The sequence below is a fragment of the Procambarus clarkii genome, chromosome 50, assembly GCF_040958095.1.
Source record: "Procambarus clarkii isolate CNS0578487 chromosome 50, FALCON_Pclarkii_2.0, whole genome shotgun sequence".
Classification (NCBI taxonomy): domain Eukaryota; kingdom Metazoa; phylum Arthropoda; class Malacostraca; order Decapoda; family Cambaridae; genus Procambarus; species Procambarus clarkii.
In genome coordinates, this window is record NC_091199.1 from 2,684,924 (window position 1) to 2,709,043 (window position 24,120).

The 24,120-nt window shown below is 39.1% G+C and overlaps 1 protein-coding gene and 1 long non-coding RNA gene across 2 annotated transcripts in view; both read left to right on the top strand.

The window, feature by feature from the left end:
- The first annotated feature begins 762 nt into the window (after positions 1 to 762).
- On the top strand, positions 763 to 16,679 carry LOC138351567 (uncharacterized). The gene is made up of 6 exons (XM_069303359.1): positions 763 to 1,477; positions 1,935 to 2,490; positions 5,968 to 6,242; positions 6,768 to 7,235; positions 16,436 to 16,551; positions 16,650 to 16,679. Exons 1-6 carry the CDS (start codon positions 763 to 765, stop codon positions 16,677 to 16,679), a joined length of 2,160 nt encoding a protein of 719 aa, XP_069159460.1.
- A 4,189-nt stretch (positions 16,680 to 20,868) lies between these two features.
- Positions 20,869 to 24,120, top strand: part of LOC138351507 (uncharacterized) — a 30,180-nt gene continuing 26,928 nt past the window's right edge. Inside the window, exon 1 of the long non-coding RNA XR_011222477.1 lies at positions 20,869 to 20,992. This is a non-coding gene — a long non-coding RNA (uncharacterized lncRNA). The remainder of the gene's footprint in view (positions 20,993 to 24,120) is intronic.

The window sequence follows — 24,120 nt, forward strand, 5'->3', positions numbered from 1 at the left end:
TATATATATATATATATATATATATATATATATATATATATATATATATATATATATATATATATATATATAAATATATATATAAATATATATATATATATATATATATATATATATATATATATATATATATATATATATATATATACATATATATATATATATATATATATATATATATATATATATATATATATATATATATATGCAACAATGATCACAAAAACACTGATCCAAGTATGCAGAATAACCACATATGAAAAATAGAAAATGCTTAACGCGTTTTCGGCTAATTCGCCTTCATCAGAGCAAAGTAGAATGATTCTACTACTTTCATTCTACTTTGCTCTGATGAAGGCGAATTAGCCGAAAACGCGTTAAGCATTTTCTATTTTTCATATGTGGTTATTCTGCATATATATATATATATATATATATATATATATATATATATATATATATATAATGACAATATTAGGCGATGCTGTGGTCACACGCTGAACAGCAGTGCTGTGCGCTCATGCTGCAAGCGCCAGACTTGATTGCTCACTCACTACTGAGGCTTTGACACCCGGCAATGTGGACCATGATTTTTTATAAAGATGGCGTCTGTTTACAAGAGCCCTGACGAAGCTGATGTGAACCCCATGTAGCCGCGGGAGTTTTGAATACAACGTGAAAAATAAAAACACCCAGAGGTGCGTTGCGCACCCAAAGCCTGGGCCTGCAGGTGCGTTGTGCAGTTAAAGGGTTAAAGCCATCATGGCTACTCCTGAACAATTAAGGAGAACCTATATTGGCCTTAAAGATCATTTAACCAGACTGATCAATAAGTCAGAAACTTTATCTAAAGCAACTCCCATTGATTACCATCAATTAGAAATATCATTGAGAGTAGCTGATCTCAAATTTGATCAAGTCAGATGTACAATCAGGTCTTATCTTGACATACTGAATGCAACAGAAACTGATCCTGATGAAATAGATCAAACTCTAGCAGAAACTTCTCAGTATGAAGATGACACTCAAGATAAGCTTAATGTACTATATAATTTAGTAAGTCAACATGAATTCAATGCAAACAATACTGTATCTCAATCCAGTGTACAACTACTTGAGGTTCGTCTACCTACTTTAGACTTACCTACATTTGCAGGACTGGATGAAGAAAATTGGGACACATTTTGGACTTCATATGAAGTTCATATACATAAAAAACCTTCTCTTGATAAGGTTTCTAAATTCTCTTACCTAAACAGTCTTCTCAAAGGGGAGGCTAAAAAGGTTATAAATAACCTAGCTCTCACTGAGAACATTTATGAAGAAGCTATAAAACTGCTGAAGTTGAACTATTGCAACAAAGAGTTAAGTATAGCTAACCTATATTATCAGTTACTGGATCTGAATGCACCAAGTAACCGACCAGACTCACTTCAGAGCTTTAGGCTAGAAGTAGAGTCTCTAGTGAAGGTCTTAGGTACTAAAGTTGATGTACCAGCTCCGAATGGTCAATTAAGTTACTTATACAGAGGAAATTACCTCGAAATATTTTAGCAGAAATCTGCTCACACTATAAAACCGAGTTTCTCACTGTTGAGCAAATGTTCGACGGGTTAAGAATAATGGCCTACAGGTTGAAAATTCATGATAAGATTAAACCTGAGTCCAAGGAACCTAATATTGACAATTCAGTCAAACCAAAATCAACTTTGAACAAGTCTAGTAAATTCAAGCGTAGGACTGCACCATCCACTAGAAAGAAGAGTGGCAACATAAGTATTTATTCAGTATCTCCCTCTGAGACTGTAGTTGATGTGTCTGCCAAGAAGATAAATTCAGCAAGAGAGAGAAAGTGTCTGTTCTGTGAACAAGAGCATGTCACTTACAAATCAATGTTTATCCTAACTCTAATACCAGGATTAAACGCTTTCAAGAATTACATAGATGCACCAAGTGCATGGGTTCTCATGACCCCAGTAAATGTGTAGTCCATCTACGGTTGTGCAGTAGATGCAACAAAGGTATGCATCATTATGCCTTATGTAGAAAGACATCATCACAATCTATAACACCTCGGGAGGATTCTATGAATTGTACCACAGTTCAATACTGCAAAGTATACCAAGAAATCAATGTACCTGCAACTGATTCGGGCAATAATACTACTCTGCCTACAGCTCAGCTTAAACTAATTAATAGGAAGTCTAGAGTCAATACTAGAGGTCTTTTTGATCAAGGATCACAGAAGACTTTAATCACACAACAATTAGTTGAGCAGTTGAAATTAAAACCTGCCAAACGTGTGAGATTAAATATCTCTGGGTTCTTGACTAACTGTGAACCTCGTGAATATCAAGTAGCCAGAGTATTAGTACGACTTGGATCTTCCACTAATTCAGTACAAGCGGTAGTAGTAGATAAGCTTCCTTCAGACCTGCAGGTCACAGGACTAGCTCGCACTGCGAAATATCTCAGACGTAACCGCATGAGGTTAGCAGATCACAAAATAAATTCTGACTGCCTCACAGACGTTGGTATCCTAATAGGTGCTGACTATTATTACAGATTTATAACAGGATTCACCCGACAACTAGGAATGAATTTGTTGTCATCTGCTGGAGGCAAATTGCTAACAGGACCAGTGCTTTTCCAGCCAAAATCTGTATCAACCAACAAACAAACCAACAATTCAATAGTGGCGTGACTAGGCTCGGAACAGTCACCCCCTATATTTCAGAGAAATATCTGAAGATAATGAGTCTGATCCACCTGTATTTCGACTGTGGGATTTAAACACTTTAGGTATTATCCCTGATAAACCAAGCCCTGATGACACGTGGACTTACTAGCAATATCTGGACACAGTTGTCTATAAAGACAAACAATACTAACATAAGAACATAAGAAGAACATAAGAACAAAGGTAACTGCAGAAGGCCTATTGGCCCATACGAGGCAGCTCCTATTCTATAACCACCCAATCCCACTCATATACTTGTCCAACCCGTGCTTGAAACAATCGAGGGACCCCACCTCCACAATGTTACGCGGCAATTGGTTCCACAAATCAACAACCCTGTTACTGAACCAGTATTTACCCAAGTCTTTCCTAAATCTAAACTTATCCAATTTATATCCATTGTTTCGTGTTCTGTCCTGTGTTGATACTTTTAATACCCTATTAATATCCCCCCGGTTATGTCCATTCATCCACTTGTAAACCTCTATCATGTCACCCCTAACTCTTCGCCTTTCCAGTGAATGCAACTTAAGCTTTGTTAATCTTTCTTCATATGAAAGATTTCTAATTTGGGGAATTAACTTAGTCATCCTACGCTGGACACGTTCAAGTGAATTTATATCCATTCTATAATATGGCGACCAAAACTGAACTGCATAATCTAAATGGGGCCTAACTAGAGCAAGATATAGCTTGAGAACCACACCAGGTGTCTTGTTACTAACGCTGCGATTAATAAATCCAAGTGTCCGATTTGCCTTATTACGAACATTTATGCATTGATCCTTTTGTTTTAAATTCTTACTAATCATAACTCCCAGATCCCTTTCGCAATCCGACTTCGCAATCACAACACCATCTAGCTCGTATCTTGTAACTCTATCATCATTACCTAACCTCAGAACTTTACATTTATCAGCATTAAACTGCATCTGCCAATCCTTTGACCATTTCAAAACCCTATCTAGATCAACTTGAAGTGATAGTGAGTCCTCCTCCGAATTAATTTCCCTACCGATTTTCGTATCATCGGCAAATTTGCAAATGTTGCTACTCAAACCTGAATCTAAATCATTTATATATATTATAAACAACAGAGGTCCCAGGACAGAGCCTTGAGGCACTCCACTTACAACATTTTCCCACTCTGACTTGATTCCATTTATACTAACTCTCTGTTTCCTTTGGTATAGCCATGCCCTAATCCAGCTTAATATAGCACCCCCAATACCATGAGACTCTATTTTTTTAATCAGTCTTTCATGTGGCACTGTATCAAAAGCTTTGCTAAAGTCAAGGTATACAACATCGCAATCCTTACCACTATCAACTGCCTCAACAATGCTAGAATAAAAAGATAACAAATTTGTTAAACATGAACGGCCATTTATAAAACCATGTTGCGACTCAATTATTAATTTATGTTTTTCAAGATGAAGACGAATTTTATTTGCTATTATAGATTCGAGTAACTTTCCCACAATAGACGTTAGGCTAATTGGTCGATAGTTAGACGCAAGTGATCTATCTCCTTTCTTAAAAACTGGTATCACATTAGCAACTTTCCAAAACTCTGGCACTCTGCCTGACTCTATTGATTTATTAAATATGGTTGACAGTGGGTCACAAAGCTCCTCTTTGCATTCTTTAAGCACCCTAGCAAACACTTCATCCGGCCCTGGGGATTTGTTTGGTTTGAGTTTTACTATTTGTTTAAGAACATCCTCCCTGGTAACTGCTAAACTCGTCAACCTGTCCTCGTCCCCACCCACATAGACTTGTTCGGCTGAAGGCATATTGTTAAGTTCCTCTTTAGTAAATACAGATACAAAATATTTATTAAAAATACTACTCATCTCTTCATCACTATCTGTTATTTGACCTGTCTCAGTTTTTAATGGACCTATCCTTTCCCTAGTCTTAGTACGATATAACTGAAAAAAACCCTTTAGGATTTGTCTTTGCTTGCCCTGCTATGCGAACTTCATAGTTTCTTTTTGCTTTCCTTATCTCTTTTTTAACATTTCTAACCAGTTGTACGAATTCCTGTTCTAAAGTGACCTCCCCATTTTTAATCCTTTTGTACCAAGCTCTCTTTTTACCTATAAGGTTCTTCAAATTCTTTGTTATCCACTTTGGGTCATTAGTATACGATCTATTCAATTTGTATGGTATACTACGTTCCTGTGCTTTGTTTAGAATATTCTTAAATAAGTTATATATTGAATCCACATCGAAATCCCCATTTAAGTCACCTATCGCTGGGTTCATGTCTCGCTCCAAGACCGGCCCACACCCCATACCCAAGCCATTCCAATCAATTTGACCCAAAAAATTTCTTAGGCTATTAAAATCAGCTTTTCGAAAATCTGGCACTTTAACAGAATTTTCTCCTACTGGTCTATTCCATTCTATGCTAAATCTGATTTCTTTGTGATCACTGCTCCCTAGCTCACTCCCTATTTCGATGTCATTAATTTGCGTTTCCCTGTTAGTTAACACTAAATCTAAAATATTATTTTCCCGTGTTGGTTCCTTAATGTGTTGCGTAAGAAAGCAATCGTCAATTAATTCTAGAAAATCTTCTGCTTCACTATTCCCTGTTTTGTTCAACCAGTTTATTCCGCTAAAATTAAAGTCACCCATGACATAAATACTGTTAGATCTAGATGCTCTAGATATTTCATCCCATAGATGCTTTGCTTCCATTCTGTCTAAATTTGGTGGCCTATATATTACTCCTATTATAATATTATTAGCTTTTTCGTTTAATTCAATCCAAATAGTTTCTGTGTGTGGCTCTGTTTTGATTCCCTCTAGGTGAGACTGCCATGGAAGTTGAATCATCCACAACTTCCAATTAATTATTTCATGACAGCCTCCCAATTAAAGTCTCAATTAATACGGCTACAGAAACACCCAGATAAATTGAACATGTATCATCAATTAATTCAACAACAACTGGACAGTAAATTTGTTGAAGTTGTTGATAATGATGACCGAAAAATAGGTCACTATCTACCTCATCACACTGTAATGAAAGACTCAGTGACGACACCAATACGTATAATTTTTAACTGTAGTGCCAAAGCGAAGGCAAACAGCGTGTCCTTGAATGAGTTTCTCCAAACGGGACCTAGCCTAACACAAAGGCTATACAACGTATTGTTACAATTCAGTACTGGTATTTTTGCTTATACTGCTGATATCAGTAAAGCTTTCCTTAGAGTAGACTTACAAGAGGAGGATCATGATTATACCAAATTTCTCCTGATTAAGGATCCACTGGATCCTGACAGTGATGTCGTAACCTACAGGTTTGCCTCTGTGCTATTCGGCGCGACCTCTTCACCGTTTCTACTTCAAGCAACGTTAGATACACATTTGAAGAAGTCAAATAGCTCTTATAAAGCAGAAATTAGCAACAACTTGTATGTGGACAACTTCCAGGGAACCACTAATGACAAATTTAAATTGTTAGAAATCTACCATGAGGCTAATCGTGAGTTGCTAGGAGCCAATATGCCACTACAATCATGGGCCTCAAACAATAAACTATTAAACAAGATGATCGAGAAAGAGTTTCCTGGTTATCTGGTACCTAATCAATTAAAAGTTCTGGGCGTGGAATGGAACACAGTTACCGACGAGATGAATGTCAAGTCAGTACAAACAAATCATTCAACCCTTACCATGAGAAAATTACTCTCGCATGTCAGTCAACCATTTGACCCTTTGGGCTTACTTAGTCCTGTTTTAATAAAGGAGTTTAATAAACTCCTCATGCAGGAATGCTGACAGAAAAATATGGGATGGGATGATCCGTTGTCAATTGAGTTGCAAGATAAATGGCAAACACTCACAACGGATTTTATTAATCAATTAGGTGCTTTGAAATTTCCTTGTAATGCTTCAGGACAAAACTTACCCACAAATTTGCACGTCTTTTGCGATGCCTCTGGCAAAGCGTAGGGCGCTGCAACCTACTTAGTCAATAATGCACAATCATTTTTACTCACATCAAAAGCAAGAGTGGCTCCAATCAAGAAGAGATCTTTACCTCAAATTGAGTTGACTGGATTGCTGGTGGGAGTAAGATTGGCTCATTGCCTGACCAAGACACTCAACAATATTCACCTTGGTGAAATCGTAGTGTGGTCAGACAATGAGGCAGTCTTACAATGGGTACGAAACAATAATAATAATAAAACTCCCTACGTCAGCAATCGTGTTAAGGAAATCCATGAATTATCTGCAGGATACAAATTCAGACATGTTCCTGCCAACGACAATCCAGCAGATTACCTTTCGAAAGGTCTGTCACTAAAACAGATCATCAAGTCTCCGATGTGGTTCAATGGACCTTCATGGCTTGTTAATGATCAGTGGCCTAAACAGAAACCACAAGTCATAGTGACCAATATCACTACTCCCATGACAGACCCAGAACCTCATCGGATATTAGCTATTAACCCTCACAATTATTCCAACTTGAGTAAGTTACTAAGAGTAACAGCACATGTATTTGATCTTCTTGCTAAGATAGGAATCAGACATAAGTTTCCCAATCCTATCCTCTATTTGATCAAACGTGCACAACAAGAGATGTATGGAAGTGAATATGAAAATCTTCCAGACAAATTAACCAAGTCTCTAGGTATCTGGTATGATGCCAACACCTAAGAACATAAGAACAAAGGTAACTGCAGAAGGCCTATTCGCCCATACGAGGCAGCTACTATCTATAACAACCCAATCCCACTCATATACTTGTCCAACTCACGCTTGAAACAATCGAGGGACCCCACCTCCACCACGTTACGCGGTAATTGGTTCCACAAATCAACATCCATGTTACCGAACCAGTATTTACCCAAGTCTTTCCTAAATCTAAACTTATCCAATTTATACTCATTGTTTCGTGTTCTGTCTTGTGTTGATACTTTTAATACCCTATTAATATCTCCTTTGTTATGTCCATTCATCCACTTGTAAACCTCTATCATGTCACCCCTAACTCTTCGCCTTTCCAGTCAATGCAATTTAAGCTTTGTTAATCTTTCTTCATATGAAAGATTTCTAATTTGGGGAATTAACTTAGTCATCCTATGCTCGACACGTTCAACTGAATTTATATCCATTCTATAATATGGCGACCAAAACTGAACTGCATAATCTAAATGGGGCCTAACCAGAGCAAGATATAGCTGAAGAACCACACCAGGTGTCTACTTACTAACGCTTCGATTAAAAAATCCCAGTGTCCAATTTGCCTTATTACGAACATTCATGCATTGATCCTTTTGTTTTAAATTCTTACTTATCATAACTCCCAGATCCCTTTCGCAATCTCAACACCATCTAGCTCGTATCTTGTAACTCTATCATCATTACCTAGCCTCAGAACTTTACATTTATCAGCATTAAACTGCATTTGCCAATCCTTTGACCATTTCAAAACCCTATCTAGATCAACTTGAAGTGATAGTGAGTCCTCCTCCGAATTAATTTCCCTACCAATTTTCGTATCATCGGCAAATTTGCAAATGTTGCTACTCAAACCTCAATCTAAATCATTTATATATATTATAAACAACAGAGGTCCCAGGACAGACCTCTGAGGTACTCCACTAACAACATTATCCCACTCTGACTTAACCCCATTTATACTAACTCTGTTTCCTTTGGAATAGCCATGCCCTAATCCAACTTAATATAGCACCCCCAATACCATGAGCTTCTATTTTTTTAATTAGTCTTTCATGTGGCACTGTATCAAAAGCTTTGCTAAAGTCAAGGTACACAACATCACAGTCCTTACCACTATCAACTGCCTCAACTATGCTGGAATAAAATGTTAGCAAATTTGTTAAACATAAACGGCCATTTGTAAAACCATGTTGTGACTCATTTATTAATTTATGTTTTTCAAGATAGAGACGAATTGTATTTGCAATTATTGATTCAAGTAACTTTCCCACAATAGACGTTAGGCTAATTGGCCGATAGTTTGATGCAAGTGATCTATCTCCTTTCTTAAAAATTGGTACCACATTAGCTACCTTCCATGACTCTGGCACTCTGCCTGACTCTATTGATTTATTAAATATGGTAGACAGTGGCTCGGAAAGCTCCTCTTTGCATTCTTTAAACACCCTGGCAAACACTTCATCCGGCCCTGGGGATTTGTTTGGTTTTAGTTTTTCTAATTGTTTAATTACATCCTCCCTGTTAACTACTAAACTAGTCAACCTGTCCTCATTCCCACCCACATAGACTTGTTCGGCTGAAGGCATATTGTTAAGTTCTTCTTTAGTAAATACAGATATATAATATTTGTTAAAAATACATAAGAACATAAGAACAAAGGTAACTGCAGAAGGCCTATTGGCCCATACGAGGCAGCTCCTATTCTATAACCACCCAATCCCACTCATATACTTGTCCAACCCGTGCTTGAAACAATCGAGGGACCCCACCTCCACAATGTTACGCGGCAATTGGTTCCACAAATCAACAACCCTGTTACTGAACCAGTATTTACCCAAGTCTTTCCTAAATCTAAACTTATCCAATTTATATCCATTGTTTCGTGTTCTGTCCTGTGTTGATACTTTTAATACCCTATTAATATCCCCCCGGTTATGTCCATTCATCCACTTGTAAACCTCTATCATGTCACCCCTAACTCTTCGCCTTTCCAGTGAATGCAACTTAAGCTTTGTTAATCTTTCTTCATATGAAAGATTTCTAATTTGGGGAATTAACTTAGTCATCCTACGCTGGACACGTTCAAGTGAATTTATATCCATTCTATAATATGGCCACCAAAACTGAACTGCATAATCTAAATGGGGCCTAACTAGAGCAAGATATAGCTTGAGAACCACACCAGGTGTCTTGTTACTAACGCTGCGATTAATAAATCCAAGTGTCCGATTTGCCTTATTACGAACATTTATGCATTGATCCTTTTGTTTTAAATTCTTACTAATCATAACTCCCAGATCCCATTCGCAGTCCGACTTCGCAATCACAACACCATCTAGCTCGTATCTTGTAACTCTATCATCATTACCTAACCTCAGAACTTTACATTTATCAGCATTAAACTGCATCTGCCAATCCTTTGACCATTTCAAAACCCTATCTAGATCAACTTGAAGTGATAGTGAGTCCTCCTCCGAATTAATTTCCCTACCGATTTTCGTATCATCGGCAAATTTGCAAATGTTGCTACTCAAACCTGAATCTAAATCATTTATATATATTATAAACAACAGAGGTCCCAGGACAGAGCCTTGAGGCACTCCACTTACAACATTTTCCCACTCTGACTTGATTCCATTTATACTAACTCTCTGTTTCCTTTGGTATAGCCATGCCCTAATCCAGCTTAATATAGCACCCCCAATACCATGAGACTCTATTTTTTTAATCAGTCTTTCATGTGGCACTGTATCAAAAGCTTTGCTAAAGTCAAGGTATACAACATCGCAATCCTTACCACTATCAACTGCCTCAACAATGCTAGAATAAAAAGATAACAAATTTGTTAAACATGAACGGCCATTTATAAAACCATGTTGCGACTCAATTATTAATTTATGTTTTTCAAGATGAAGACGAATTTTATTTGCTATTATAGATTCGAGTAACTTTCCCACAATAGACGTTAGGCTAATTGGTCGATAGTTAGACGCAAGTGATCTATCTCCTTTCTTAAAAACTGGTATCACATTAGCAACTTTCCAAAACTCTGGCACTCTGCCTGACTCTATTGATTTATTAAATATGGTTGACAGTGGGTCACAAAGCTCCTCTTTGCATTCTTTAAGCACCCTAGCAAACACTTCATCCGGCCCTGGGGATTTGTTTGGTTTGAGTTTTACTATTTGTTTAAGAACATCCTCCCTGGTAACTGCTAAACTCGTCAACCTGTCCTCGTCCCCACCCACATAGACTTGTTCGGCTGAAGGCATATTGTTAAGTTCCTCTTTAGTAAATACAGATACAAAATATTTATTAAAAATACTACTCATCTCTTCATCACTATCTGTTATTTGACCTGTCTCAGTTTTTAATGGACCTATCCTTTCCCTAGTCTTAGTACGATATAACTGAAAAAAACCTTTAGGATTTGTCTTTGCTTGCCCTGCTATGCGAACTTCATAGTTTCTTTTTGCTTTCCTTATCTCTTTTTTAACATTTCTAACCAGTTGTACGAATTCCTGTTCTAAAGTGACCTCCCCATTTTTAATCCTTTTGTACCAAGCTCTCTTTTTACCTATAAGGTTCTTCAAATTCTTTGTTATCCACTTTGGGTCATTAGTATACGATCTATTCAATTTGTATGGTATACTACGTTCCTGTGCTTTGTTTAGAATATTCTTAAATAAGTTATATATTGAATCCACATCGAAATCCCCATTTAAGTCACCTATCGCTGGGTTCATGTCTCGCTCCAAGACCGGCCCACACCCCATACCCAAGCTTTTCCAATCAATTTGACCCAAAAAATTTCTTAGGCTATTAAAATCAGCTTTTCGAAAATCTGGCACTTTAACAGAATTTTCTCCTACTGGTCTATTCCATTCTATGCTAAATCTGATTTCTTTGTGATCACTGCTCCCTAGCTCACTCCCTATTTCGATGTCATTAATTTGCGTTTCCCTGTTAGTTAACACTAAATCTAAAATATTATTTTCCCGTGTTGGTTCCTTAATGTGTTGCGTAAGAAAGCAATCGTCAATTAATTCTAGAAAATCTTCTGCTTCACTATTCCCTGTTTTGTTCAACCAGTTTATTCCGCTAAAATTAAAGTCACCCATGACATAAATACTGTTAGATCTAGATGCTCTAGATATTTCATCCCATAGATGCTTTGCTTCCATTCTGTCTAAATTTGGTGGCCTATATATTACTCCTATTATAATATTATTAGCTTTTTCGTTTAATTCAATCCAAATAGTTTCTGTGTGTGGCTCTGTTTTGATTCCCTCTTTGAGACTACATTTCAAATTGTCCCTAACATATATGGCTACTCCACCTCCTCGTCTAATATATCTATCTGTGTGAAATAGTTTAAATCCATATATTTGATATTCAGCTAATAGTTCTCTATTTTCTACATTCATCCACGTTTCGGTAAGTGCAATAATATCTATTTTTTCTGTGCAGACAAGAGCATTTAATTCGTTAATTTTATTTCTTAGACTTCTACTGTTAGTGTAATATACCCTAAGTGAATTGTTATTTTGCGGACCTTCTCTTTCCCTGATCGTTTTGCCAATTCCTTTCTCCAACAAACACATACTTTTATTACCTCCTTCCTCCAAATCAATTCCCATACCTCTATCTACTAACAGTTTAAACCCAAACAAACACCTCTAACCACTTCTTCTAGCGAGTTCGCAACAGCAACAACCCCAGCTCTCGATAGATGCACCCCATCACGAGCATACATTTCATTTCTTCCATAGAAGTGTTCCCAGTTGTCTATGAAAGATATTGCATTTGATTTGCAATATCTTTCCAGCCGGCAATTGACACCAAGTGCCCTCGATATCCATTCATTTCCCACTCCCTTTCTTGGAAGAATGCCACATATGATCGGGATTCCTCCCTTGCTCCTAACTAACTCTATGGCTGTTTTATACCTCTGAATCAGTTCCTCACTCCTGACTCGACCAACATCATTTCCTCCCACGCTAATGCAAATAATGGGATTGTTCCCATTACCAGCCATAATATCATTCATGTTGTTTATAATATCACCAATGCCAGCTCCGGGATAGCAAACCCTTAACCTGTTCCCCCTATCTCTAGCACAAAACGTTCTATCCAAATACCTTATCTGGGAATCTCCCACAACTAATGTTTGCTTAGGTACTTCCTTTACTTTCTGAGGGGCCTGCGCTTCCTTTCTCTTCGTTGCTTTCCCTTTTGCGCGATCCACAGTCTCTCCACAGCACTCGTCCTCCAAAACGTCAAATGAATTTGAAGTTGCTATGGCGTTTGAAGGCGGCTTTATCAAAGTCTTCTTAAGGCCCCTGTCTTTCGCAACTCTCCAAGACGAGGTCCCTTTACTGCTGGTCTCCTCCTTCGTTACTTCGGAGATGATACTACTCATCTCCTTGTCATTATCCGTTATTTGACCTGTCTCAGATTTTAATGGACCAATCCTTTCCCTAGTCTTAGTTCGATATAACTGAAAAAAACCTTTAGGATTTGACTTTGCTTGCTCTGCTATGCGAACTTCATAGTTTCTTTTTGCTTTCCTAATCTCTTTTTTAACATTTCTAACCAGTTGTATGAATTCCTGTTCTAAACTGATTTCCCCATTCTTAATTCTTTTGTACCAAGCTCTCTTTTTACCTATAAGGCTCTTTAAATTATTTGTTATCCACTTTGGGTCATTGGTATTCGATCTATTCAATTTGTATGGTATACTACGTTCCTGTGCTTTGTTTAGAATATTCTTAAATAAGTTATATATTAAATCCACATCGAAATCCCCTTTTACATCACCTATCGCTGGGTTCATGTCTCGCTCCAAGACCGGCCCACACCCCCATATCCAAGACTTTCCAATCTATTTGACCCAAAAAAATTCTTAGGCTATTAAAATCAGCTTTTCGAAAATCTGGCACTTTAACAGAATTTTCTCCTACAGGTCTATTCCATTCTATGCTAAATCTGATTACTTTGTGATCACTGTTCCCTAGCTCACTCCCTATTTCGATGTCATTAATTTGTGTTTCCCTGTTAGTTAACACTAAATCTAAAATATTATTTTCCCGCGTTGGTTCTTTAATGTGTTGCGTAAGAAAGCAATCGTCAATTAATTCTAGAAAATCTTCTGCTTTACTATTCCCTGTTTTGTTCACCCAGTTTATTCCACTAAAATTAAAGTCACTCATGACATAAATACTGTTAGATCTAGATGCTCTAGATATTTCATCCCATAGATGCTTTGCTTCCATTCTGTCTAAATTTGGTGGCCTATATATAACTCCTATTATAATATTTTTTGCTTTTTCGTTTAATTCTACCCAAATAGTTTCTGTGTGTGGCTCAGTTTTGATTCCTTCTTTGAGACTACATTTCAAATTGTCCCTAACATATATGGCTACTCCCCCTCCTCGTCTAATATATCTATCTGTGTGAAATAGTTTAAATCCATTTATCTGATATTCAGCTAATAGTTCTCTATTTTCTACATTCATCCACGTTTCGGTAAGGGCAATAATATCTATTTTTTCTGTGCAGACAAGAGCATTTAATTCATTAATTTTATTTCTTAGACTTCTACTGTTAGTGTTATATATCCTAAGTGAATTGTTATTTTGAGGCCCTTTTCTTTCCCTGATCATTTTGCCAATTCTTTTCTCCTACGAACACATACTTTTATTACCTCCTTCCTCCAAATCAATTCCCATACCACTATCTACTGACAGTTTAAACCCAAACAAACACCTCTAACCACTGGTTCTAACGAGTTCGCAACAGCAACAACCCCAGCTCTCGATAGATGCACCCCATCACGAGCATACATTTCATTTCTTCCATAGAAGTGTTCCCAGTTGTCTATGAAAGATTTTGCATTTGATTTGCAATATCTTTCCAGCCGGCAATTGACACCAAGTGCCCTCGACATCCATTCATTTCCCACACCCTTTCTTGGAAGAATGCCACATATGATCGGGATTCCTCCCTTGCTCCTAACTAATTCAATGGCTGTCCTGAATCTCTGTATTAGTTCCCCACTCCTAACTCGCCCAACATCATTATCCCCTGCACTAATACAAATAATGGGTTTGTTCCCATTTCCTTAGTATAATATTTATACTAACTCTGTGTTTCCTTTGGAATAGCCATGCCTTAATCCAACTTAATATAGCATCCCCAATACCATGAGCCTCTATCACCCCCAATACCATGAGCCTCTAACATTAGAATAACTTCGGAATGGGTACGTCAGCACTCTACATTGAACTGCGACCCGAGTTTTCCCCCTCTAAAATCCCCCCCCCCCCCCCAGAGTAATGTTGGAAAGTTCCAACACTGATACATCCTTATTGTATCATAATACATTACTATTGTATACTAAGCATAGTATCTATTAACCCTACTAACTGTAGTACTAGTATAAATTAATATTTCCTATCTGCGCATTATTTACTAAAATTCTCCCCACATCGAGGGGCAGTATTGCGTCAGATAATATCCAGCAAGACATAATTATTGTCAACATGCCAGAGAATTTAATAATATTCTCAACCTTTATCAGTATTCTTTACAAGAATTAATACCTGATAATATAACAACTTGTGATTCAATAACAACGAGTTATCAACTAAAATATTAATAAGTAATATTAGTAACAATACTAATAACAAGACACCTGGTGTCTTGTTAGTAACGTGGCGTGGCGTGATTAGTAAGAATTTAAAACAAAGGGATCAATGCATGAATGTTCGTAATAAGGCAAATAGGACACTGGGATTTATTAGTCGAAGTGTTAGTAACAAGACACCTGGTGTGGTTCTTCAGCTATATCTTGCTCTGGTTAGGCCCCATTTAGATTATGCAGTTCAGTTTTGGTCGCCGTACTATAGAATGGATATAAATTCACTTGAACGTGTCCAGCGTAGGATGACTAAGTTAATTCTCCAAATTAGAAATCTTTCATATGAAGAAAGATTAACAAAGCTTAAATTGCATTCACTGGAAAGGCGAAGAGTTAGGAGTGACATGATAGAGGTTTACAAGTGGATGAATGGACATAACAAAGGAGATATTAATAGGGTATTAAAAGTATCAACACAAGACAGAACACGAAACAATGGGTATAAATTGGATAAGTTTAGATTTAGGAAAGACTTGGGTAAATACTGGTTCGGTAACAGGGTTGTTGATTTGTGGAACCAATTAACGCGTAACGTGGTGAAGGTGGGGTCCTTTGATTGTTTCAAGCGTGGGTTGGACAAGTATATGAATGGGATTGGGTGGTTATAGATAGGAGCTGCCTCGTATGGGCCAATAGGCCTTCTGCAGTTACCTTTGTTCTTATGTTCTTATATCACTATATAACAGTTTATCTGTTATCTTAAACCGTCAAGGAGGAAACAGAACTTCTCTCCATTTCTCGTTCAATAAGAACACTGTTCATAATTATTGTTATTCAGCGAGAATGGCAACAATATTTAACTCCCTATAATTGCGACCCTATTCTCATTGACGTATTAAGTAGAGTAACTACAAGGACAAAAATTTTGCGTTTCTACTAATATGTTGCGTATGCACGAGAGAGGAGTTGAGGGAGGAAGGAGTCGGACGCCTGAGCTCCATGCGGTTGCACGAAGCTTAGACAACGTCGCTGCCATTAATCCAGGGAGAGGCGAAGCTTTTGTCAATTACACAATAAGCCCTTGCTAATAATCGGTCTCGGAGTGTGCAACTACTCAATTAGCGATCTAAGGATTGCATCGGTGGACAACCAATAGGTTAAGTGTTCTAGTATTTTTATAGGAGCTCTCTATATTATTACTGTGCACTTAGTCCATCGTTACGTCGTAATAACTCCCCTAACGCCAAGTACGTCTGCTAGGAATTTAATTTGTCCCTTTCATTGAACCGTAATGACATAATCTAATTTGTGTAGACAATTTTTCCACTATATTGGGTTTCCAGCGTGTGTTGGAGCTGCCATGATTGCAACAATTTCCCACGCTACGCTAGTGGATCACGTGTTCCAGCAAGTCCCAGATGACGCCATCTCGACACCACACCTCCGTTTACTGTTACAGGTAAGCAGCTAAAAATTATTCTAATTTAGTTACTATTTACTAATGAACAGTTGAAACCAAATAATAATTTGAGATTATATTTCATTTACGTCATTTAGGAAGTCAAGTATAATTTGATGGCCTCATGAACTTTAGATGAGAACAATCATCTGATTTAATCATTATCCAATATTTTCTTGCTACTAACCAAATTATCAAATGTCTATTTTATTTATATCTTAGTAAGAGTTACTAATTTTATTCGAGGAAGAACCAGCCTCGATGAAGTGTAATAGGAGTACTCAATTTCTGGTATTAACCCCCATTTGTGAAGATGGGAAAGTTTACCTCTTGAATAGTAATTTAATCTACAGTCCATTAATATTCAAGGAATAATTCTTAATAGTTACATTATCCACAGGCACTGGCATTTCAGTCCTTTTCTATTGCTTATTTATCGGTTTCCCTTTTCAGTAAAAATAGGGTGGTCCTTCGATTAATTTAAGTCAGTCAATTAAATATCAATATATTGAGAGTTAGCTTTCCTTCCCGACACTTGGGTGGATGGGCAGAGTGGTCCCTCAAGCACTCGGGTGTGAGGGCAGAGTGGTCCCTCAAGCACTCGGGTGAAGGGCAGAGTGGTCCCACAAGCACTCGGATGGAAGGCTAGAGTGGTCCTACAAGCACTCGGGTTGAAGGGCAAGTGATCCCACAAGCACTCGGGTGGAAGGGTAGAGTGGTCCCACAAGCACTCAGGAGAAAGGCTAGAAGACCCACATGCGCTCAGGTGGAAGGCTAAAGTGGTCCAACAAGCACTCGGGTGAAGGGCAAAGTGGTCCTCCAAGCACTAAGGTGAAGGGCACAGTGGTCCTCCAAGCACTAGGGTGAAGGGCACAGTGGTCCTCCAAGCACTCGGGTGAAGGGCAGAGTGGTCCCACAAGCACTCGGGTGGGAGGGCAGAGTGGTCCCACACCTCACACCCTAACCTCCGAAACACACACAAATCACATTACAGTGATCCGTATTAATGAGAAAATCCACTAGGGCTATGAGGTGGGCGCGAACCAACGACCCCGGGAGTATGCCTAACAAGTTTGTTGTGGTCTAGTGGTAGAGTACGCCACTGGCAATGCCACGGGGTCATACGTTCGCGCCCATCTATATTCCCCGTAGATTTTCTCATCTATAAAAATGGAAATGGTTTGTGTATAACCGCTAATCTCCGAAAGTTCTTCACCGATTGCTTTGAAATTTTCACATAGCGATCCATTCGCATCCGGCCAGGTTTTTTGTGTACATACTATATAGATGTCACGTCTATGACGGTAAAAAAAAACATGTTTTTTTTCTGAAAAAAATTGTTTTTTATGTGAGGGAAATCTTCGAAACCTCTTTACCAATTGCTTTGAAATTATGACACAACGTTGCATTCGAATAGGCGCCTCTTTTTATATATCTTCTATATACATTCCTCACCTGTGACAGGAAAAAACATGTTTTTTTTTTTTTTTAAAACAGCACCATCTGTTGAACGTAAGAGCAACACACTCTTTAATTTCCGGAAGTTCTTCACCGATTGCTTTGAAATTTTGACTCAACGTTGCATTCGAACAGGAGCGTCTATTTATATGCCTACTATGTAGATGCCACCCCTGTGACAGGTAAAAACATGCGTTTTTGAAAAACAGCGCCATCTTTTGCAAATAATGGCAACTTGCACGCTATACTAAATATGTCACGAATTCCATTTCAATGTTTCCGATTGCATTAATAAATTTTATTTTCATAGATTTAGATTTATTTGAATTTTCATTGAATTATTTTGTGTGGCATTACTTTGGAATTGAGCTGTGTTGTTTACCATACCGTTCATTTCATAAGTATAACTATAGATGGCACGCCTGTGACATGTAAAACTATTCTTTTCTTGAAAAACAGTGTCATCAAAAACAACACGCAAGTGCAACACACATGCTATACTAAATATGTTGCAATTTCATTTCAATGTTTCTGATTACATTGATAAATTGAATTTTCATAGATTTTGATATATTTTCATTTTGATTTAATTATTTTGTGTGAATTGTGTTGGAATTGAGCTGTGTTGTTTACCATACCGTTCATTTCGGGGGTATAGTTTATTTATGTATTTTTTCATATTTCCATTTCATTTTTTACCTGTTTTTCTTATATTTCAGTGATGTTGAACTTCATGAATCACTTGATGTTCCCAATTTTCTGATGGGAACATCAGACCATTTGGGAAGGCTTCGGACGAGGGACTGGGGAATGGTGGGGATGACAAGGAGACGGAAGTGAGAGATGATGAGGAGGACGAGGGGACAAGGGAGGGGGTAATGGTGGGGAAGGACGAGGAGACGGGGGAGTTTGGGATGGAGGGGACGAGGGGATGGGGGAATAGAGAATGGTGGAAAGGACAAAGGGACAGGGGAATTGGGCATGGTGAGAAGGAAGAGGGGATGGTGGAGAGGGGAATGGTGGGAGGACGAGGGGACGGTGGAGTGGGGAATGGTTAGGAGGCCGAGGAGATGGGTGACGGGGGTAAGAGTGGGGAGGACTGGGGGACAGGGAATGTTGCTGTGGCTCAGCAATGCACATGTGTTGCTTGGCCATAGCAACGCGTGGCTAGGTACTGCTAGTCTATATAACTAAAAATGTAAATGTTCGTTTGTTCAAAATCGCTAAAGTCTGAATGTTCTTCATCGATTGCATTGAGTTTTCACACAACGTTCCAGTCACATCCGAGCAGGTTTTTATATACATACTATATAGATGTCACGTCTGTGACATCTATATAGTATGACTTGCACACAGAAAGTAATAAAGTAAGGGTGAAGAGGTAGAACAGTCTATTGACATAGCTCGGGTGCATGGGGGAATTGCGTAAAACCCTGGTTTGTGTCTTGGAGAGACTGCAGGAACTTTGATAAATCAGTATGATTTCCAGGTTGCATTTCTTTTACTGTGTCCTAGCTCAGTCGATTAAGGCAGCGTCTGGGATCCTCTCTTATCTTGAGGTTTTCTTGAGATGATTTCGGGGCTTTTTAGTGTCCCCACGGCCAGGTCCTCGACCAGGCCTCCACCCCCAGGAAGCAGCCCGTAACAGCTAAAATAGGTACCCAGGTACCTATTTTACTGCTAGGTAACAGGGGCATAGAGTGAAAGAAACTCTGCCCATTGTTTCTCACCGACGCCTGGGATCGAACACAGGATCACAAGTCCAGCGTGCTGTCCGTTCGGTCGACCTGTGGGAACCGACCTGTGAGATTTATATTTATTTAATTTATATGAATATATATAGAATTTATATTTACGTTAATTTATATACTTCGATAGCAATTTGTATAATGATAAGTGGACTGTATTTCTGCAATAATCTCATAATCTCACAAATCGATCCTCTACACATTAGGGGGGTTTATATTAATTTAATTTATATATATGCAGCCAATCAACCTACAGTATTAACTACATACATTGAAAAGGTTCCTTATCTTATAGTACAGTAGGTCTTAGTCCACCAGGTATAACTAGAGTGTAGACACCACATTTTCCCTCTTTGAGGTAGCTTCCATCACCCTGGTAACTGATGCACAAAGCATGCTTCCTCGTATTGACCTGTCAAAAGGGCGCTAACTGTGAAGCCAGGTTTCTAATATATGACATGTTTATACAACACAGCTATTATCTGTCTGTATGATATTAAATGGTGTCGGATTTTCCGACACGACCGGCTCGATCTCGGACATAGGTTCGAATCCTCGTCACGACCCTTGTGGATTTGTTCATTATTATTACTACTCATGTTTGTGGAGGAAGTACACAGCACACGCGCGATAATATCGTAAAGTGAGTCTATTGTGTTTGGTCTTTAGTGACTGGAGCGAGACGCTGTGAACAGACGACATTCATATGTCCCTCTGTCACGCTCTCCCTCACTCACTCACTCTTTTTGTTTCTCTCTTTCCTTTCTTTAATCCGGATTCAAGCAATAATTGTTATGTCGTGACATCTACTGATACATCTTGCAACACTGACCTTAGCAAAACATGAATATTAGAGAAAAAACGAAAGGTGATTAGACGAGCTAAATAATCGTTTCGTGTCAAACTGCCCGTGATCGTGGACTTTCTTGCAGTAAATCTTGACACTGCTGTCTCGTGTCTCTACGAATTCTGCTGGTTGGGCGATGACGCATTCCTGCGCATGTCTCCGTGTCTTATGGACGCCTTCCTGCGCATGTTCCACCCCCCCCCCCCGGTGTCTTATGAATGCGCAGGACACGGTAAGTTGGGTGTTATCATAGTTCCAGTCTGCACTGGAGTTCCTAGACGAGGGAGGTGGGCTAATCTCCTTCTTTCAGTGTGGCCTGGATCTAGCAGGAGAGAGAAGGTGGGTTGCTGTCGTTGCCCAGTGTGCCCTGGACTCTAATCGATAAAAGGTGGGCTGATATGATCCTTCCAGTGTGTACTGGTCTTTGTAGACGACGGAAGTGAGATGCTCTCATTACTCCAGTGTGTCATGGATGTGGCAGTTGAACGATGATGGGTTATTATCCTTGATCTAGTGTGTCCTGGATGTGGCGTTGAACGATGGGGTGTTATTATCCATGCACTAGTATGTGCTGGATGTGGCAGATGAATTATTATCCCTACTCTAGTGTGCCTGGATGTAGCCGTTGGAGATGATGGGTTATTATCCTTGCTCTAGTGTGTCCTGGATGTGGCAGGTGAACGATGGTGGTTTATTATCCTTCCTCTAGTGTGTCCTGGATGTGGTAGATGAACGATGGTGGGTTATTATCCTTCCTCTAGTGTGTCCTGGATGTGGCAGATGAACGATGGTGGGTTATTATCCTTCCTCTAGTGTGTCCTGGATGTGGCAGATGAACGATGGTGGGTTATTATCCTTGCTCTAGTGTGTCCTAAATATCACATGTGAGCGACTAATACAGTGACTACTTCAAGGATTAATTGTCAAGTGAATCAAAGGCTGTGATGTCTGACAGTAGTTTACAGAAGACTGTTTGAATTAGCAATAAGCATCTTACCAAATATTTATGCTAACTTTGAATTGCTCAAAGCCAAGTCGACTTACAGACTATTGGATTTGTTTCCTCCAAGTAAACTCCCTGAAGCCTTTCTGAGCTTGCTTCTGGAGGTGGACTCCATAATTAGTTTACTTGACACACAACATAGAGGCTGAGTGGGATCTGAGGGTGTTGTTACAGAGAAAGTTATCATGTGAGATCCTCACAATGACTCTTCTTCTCACAATGATGGGTTCGTATTTTCACAATGACTTCTTATCCTTTAAATAATTGTCCAAGAGCTTAAAACCTGCAGTCATATACATGCGCAAGTTGGCATCGATGACCAGTACTTTCCCCTCATTGAACAAATCAAAATAAGGCTTAAATAACACCTGACTATAAACAAGGAACTGTAGGTACTTTGGTTGCTCTGTATCCCAGATAACACCTGTACAAACACCTGCATCAAAGATAAATTATTCTCCTACAAGTGCTACAAGCTTCTGCCCCTGCAGAACTTGTCATTCCTCTCGTGTGAAATTATTCTCCTACAAGACTGTACCAAGCGCGCGTCACAAGTGCAACGAGGGAACAATCCAAAATGTTTCCTGGTGTTACGGAAACAGCATTTTCACCCTAACCTAGCGATGTAGCAACCTATTCTAACCTAACCTAACTTAACCAAAACTGAAAACCGAACAGTAGTGTAAAGTGAAAATAGTCAAGATAGGTGTTGGCAGAGACCAACATAGCTGCATCTGGGTCAACAGTACTCATATATCTCAACAATAAGAGAGGTAAATTCAGAGCCAGAAGCTTGTCGGCGAATCCTCTCAAGTCCTTCATCAACAATCGAGTGTTGGATTAATTTAAACTTAAACCAGGGAAAGCTATCATAATTAATATATTGGAGCATGTATGCTTGGCCTGTACATGCCTATGTTGTAGAAAAATATCTTTTAGTCTCCATGTAACTGACACTGAACTTAAAGGCTAGCAGGGTCAAATTATCAGATGGCAACATTGATTCTGACCACATCATTGACACTGGTGTCCTGATAACAGTCATAACTGCATTTTAAATAAAATTTAAATCCAGGAGGTGAATCTGCTACACTCTGTGCGTGGGAAGCTTTGACAGGGCACTGCAACTCCTGTTGAAATGTTCTGACACTAAATACTAATTCCTAGCATCCTAAGCAATTGCTGTTATGCAAATAATAACACTAACCCAAAATAGCTTAGTGAATCATTCAAAGAAATTGGGGTTTATGGCTTCTCTTAGAAAATGGTAAACTTTGCACGTCTCCCAATCTTTATTTATCTATAAAATAATCATAAAACTAGCTGTCAGATGACCAAGCGGAGAGGTAGGAGGGAGTTGTTGTTGTTGTTGTTGATTTAGGGGCGACGACGATCGTGGGATCGGATGCGCCCCGGCGTACCCGGTAAGGGTTAATCGCGAAGCCCGGAAAGGTGAAACGCCAAGTCAAATCGCGAAACAAGTGACGTCAATCACTGGAAACTAATAGGCCATGCGACAAAGAAACGCAGACATCCAGACGATTGGGGCGCCCCAGGAGTCCCTCAGGGCGACAAGCACCAGACCCCCCCCCCCACATAGAGAGCACTGGGTAGCAAAACCAAAAACTCGGCCCCAACTAAAACGCAAAAGTCATCCAGTGTCCTCCGGCAGAGCAGAAGCCAGCCGCCCACCACGGCTGAGGGCACACCAGAAGCCCACCAAGACCCGACAACCCCCGGCACCTCTTGGCCAAGCCGGCCCCCGAACACCGTCACCCCGCCGGGAGAACCAGGCAGACCACATAAAAAAAATATATCAATAATTCCGTGACCCAAGGCGATATATGCGCCAGGCGTCGTACAACTGGACCGTTGAATAGGGATACCAAACGGCAGTAGCAAAGGCAAAACGCGAAAACAGAACGTGATCGGGCAGCTCCCAGGCCAACCCGATCTCGCAAATTTAATAAGTCAATATTGACTTATTAAATATGTGCATAGGTGACATACTTAACATAATAGTTTCCCTTGAAAAGCTTCATAGAAAACACCGACCTTACCTAACCTACTTAGTATGTTAAAATAAGCATCTTATTGCTTCGTAATTACAATTATTACCTAACCTATACCTATAATAGGTTAAGTAACAATTGTAATTACGAAGCTATAAGATGCTTATTTTAACATACTAAGTAGGTTAGGTAAGGTCGGTGTTTTCTATGAAGCTTTTCAAGGGAAACTATTATGTTAAGTATGTCACCTATGCACGCAACTAATAAGTCAATATTGACTTATTAAATTTGCGAGAACGGGTTGCCCAGGCAGAGGTGTCCAGACGTCTGCTCGACATCAAGGTTGAACCAGGAGTCAGGTAGGAGGGAGGAGACGTGCACTAGAGCTGCCATTAAGTAAACTTCTCCTTGAGACACGCTACGCTATGCAGGTAGCGTAGCGTATATCAACTACCAATTGTCGAAATCCACGAGTTATTTGGAATCAAGCTGCATACCGAC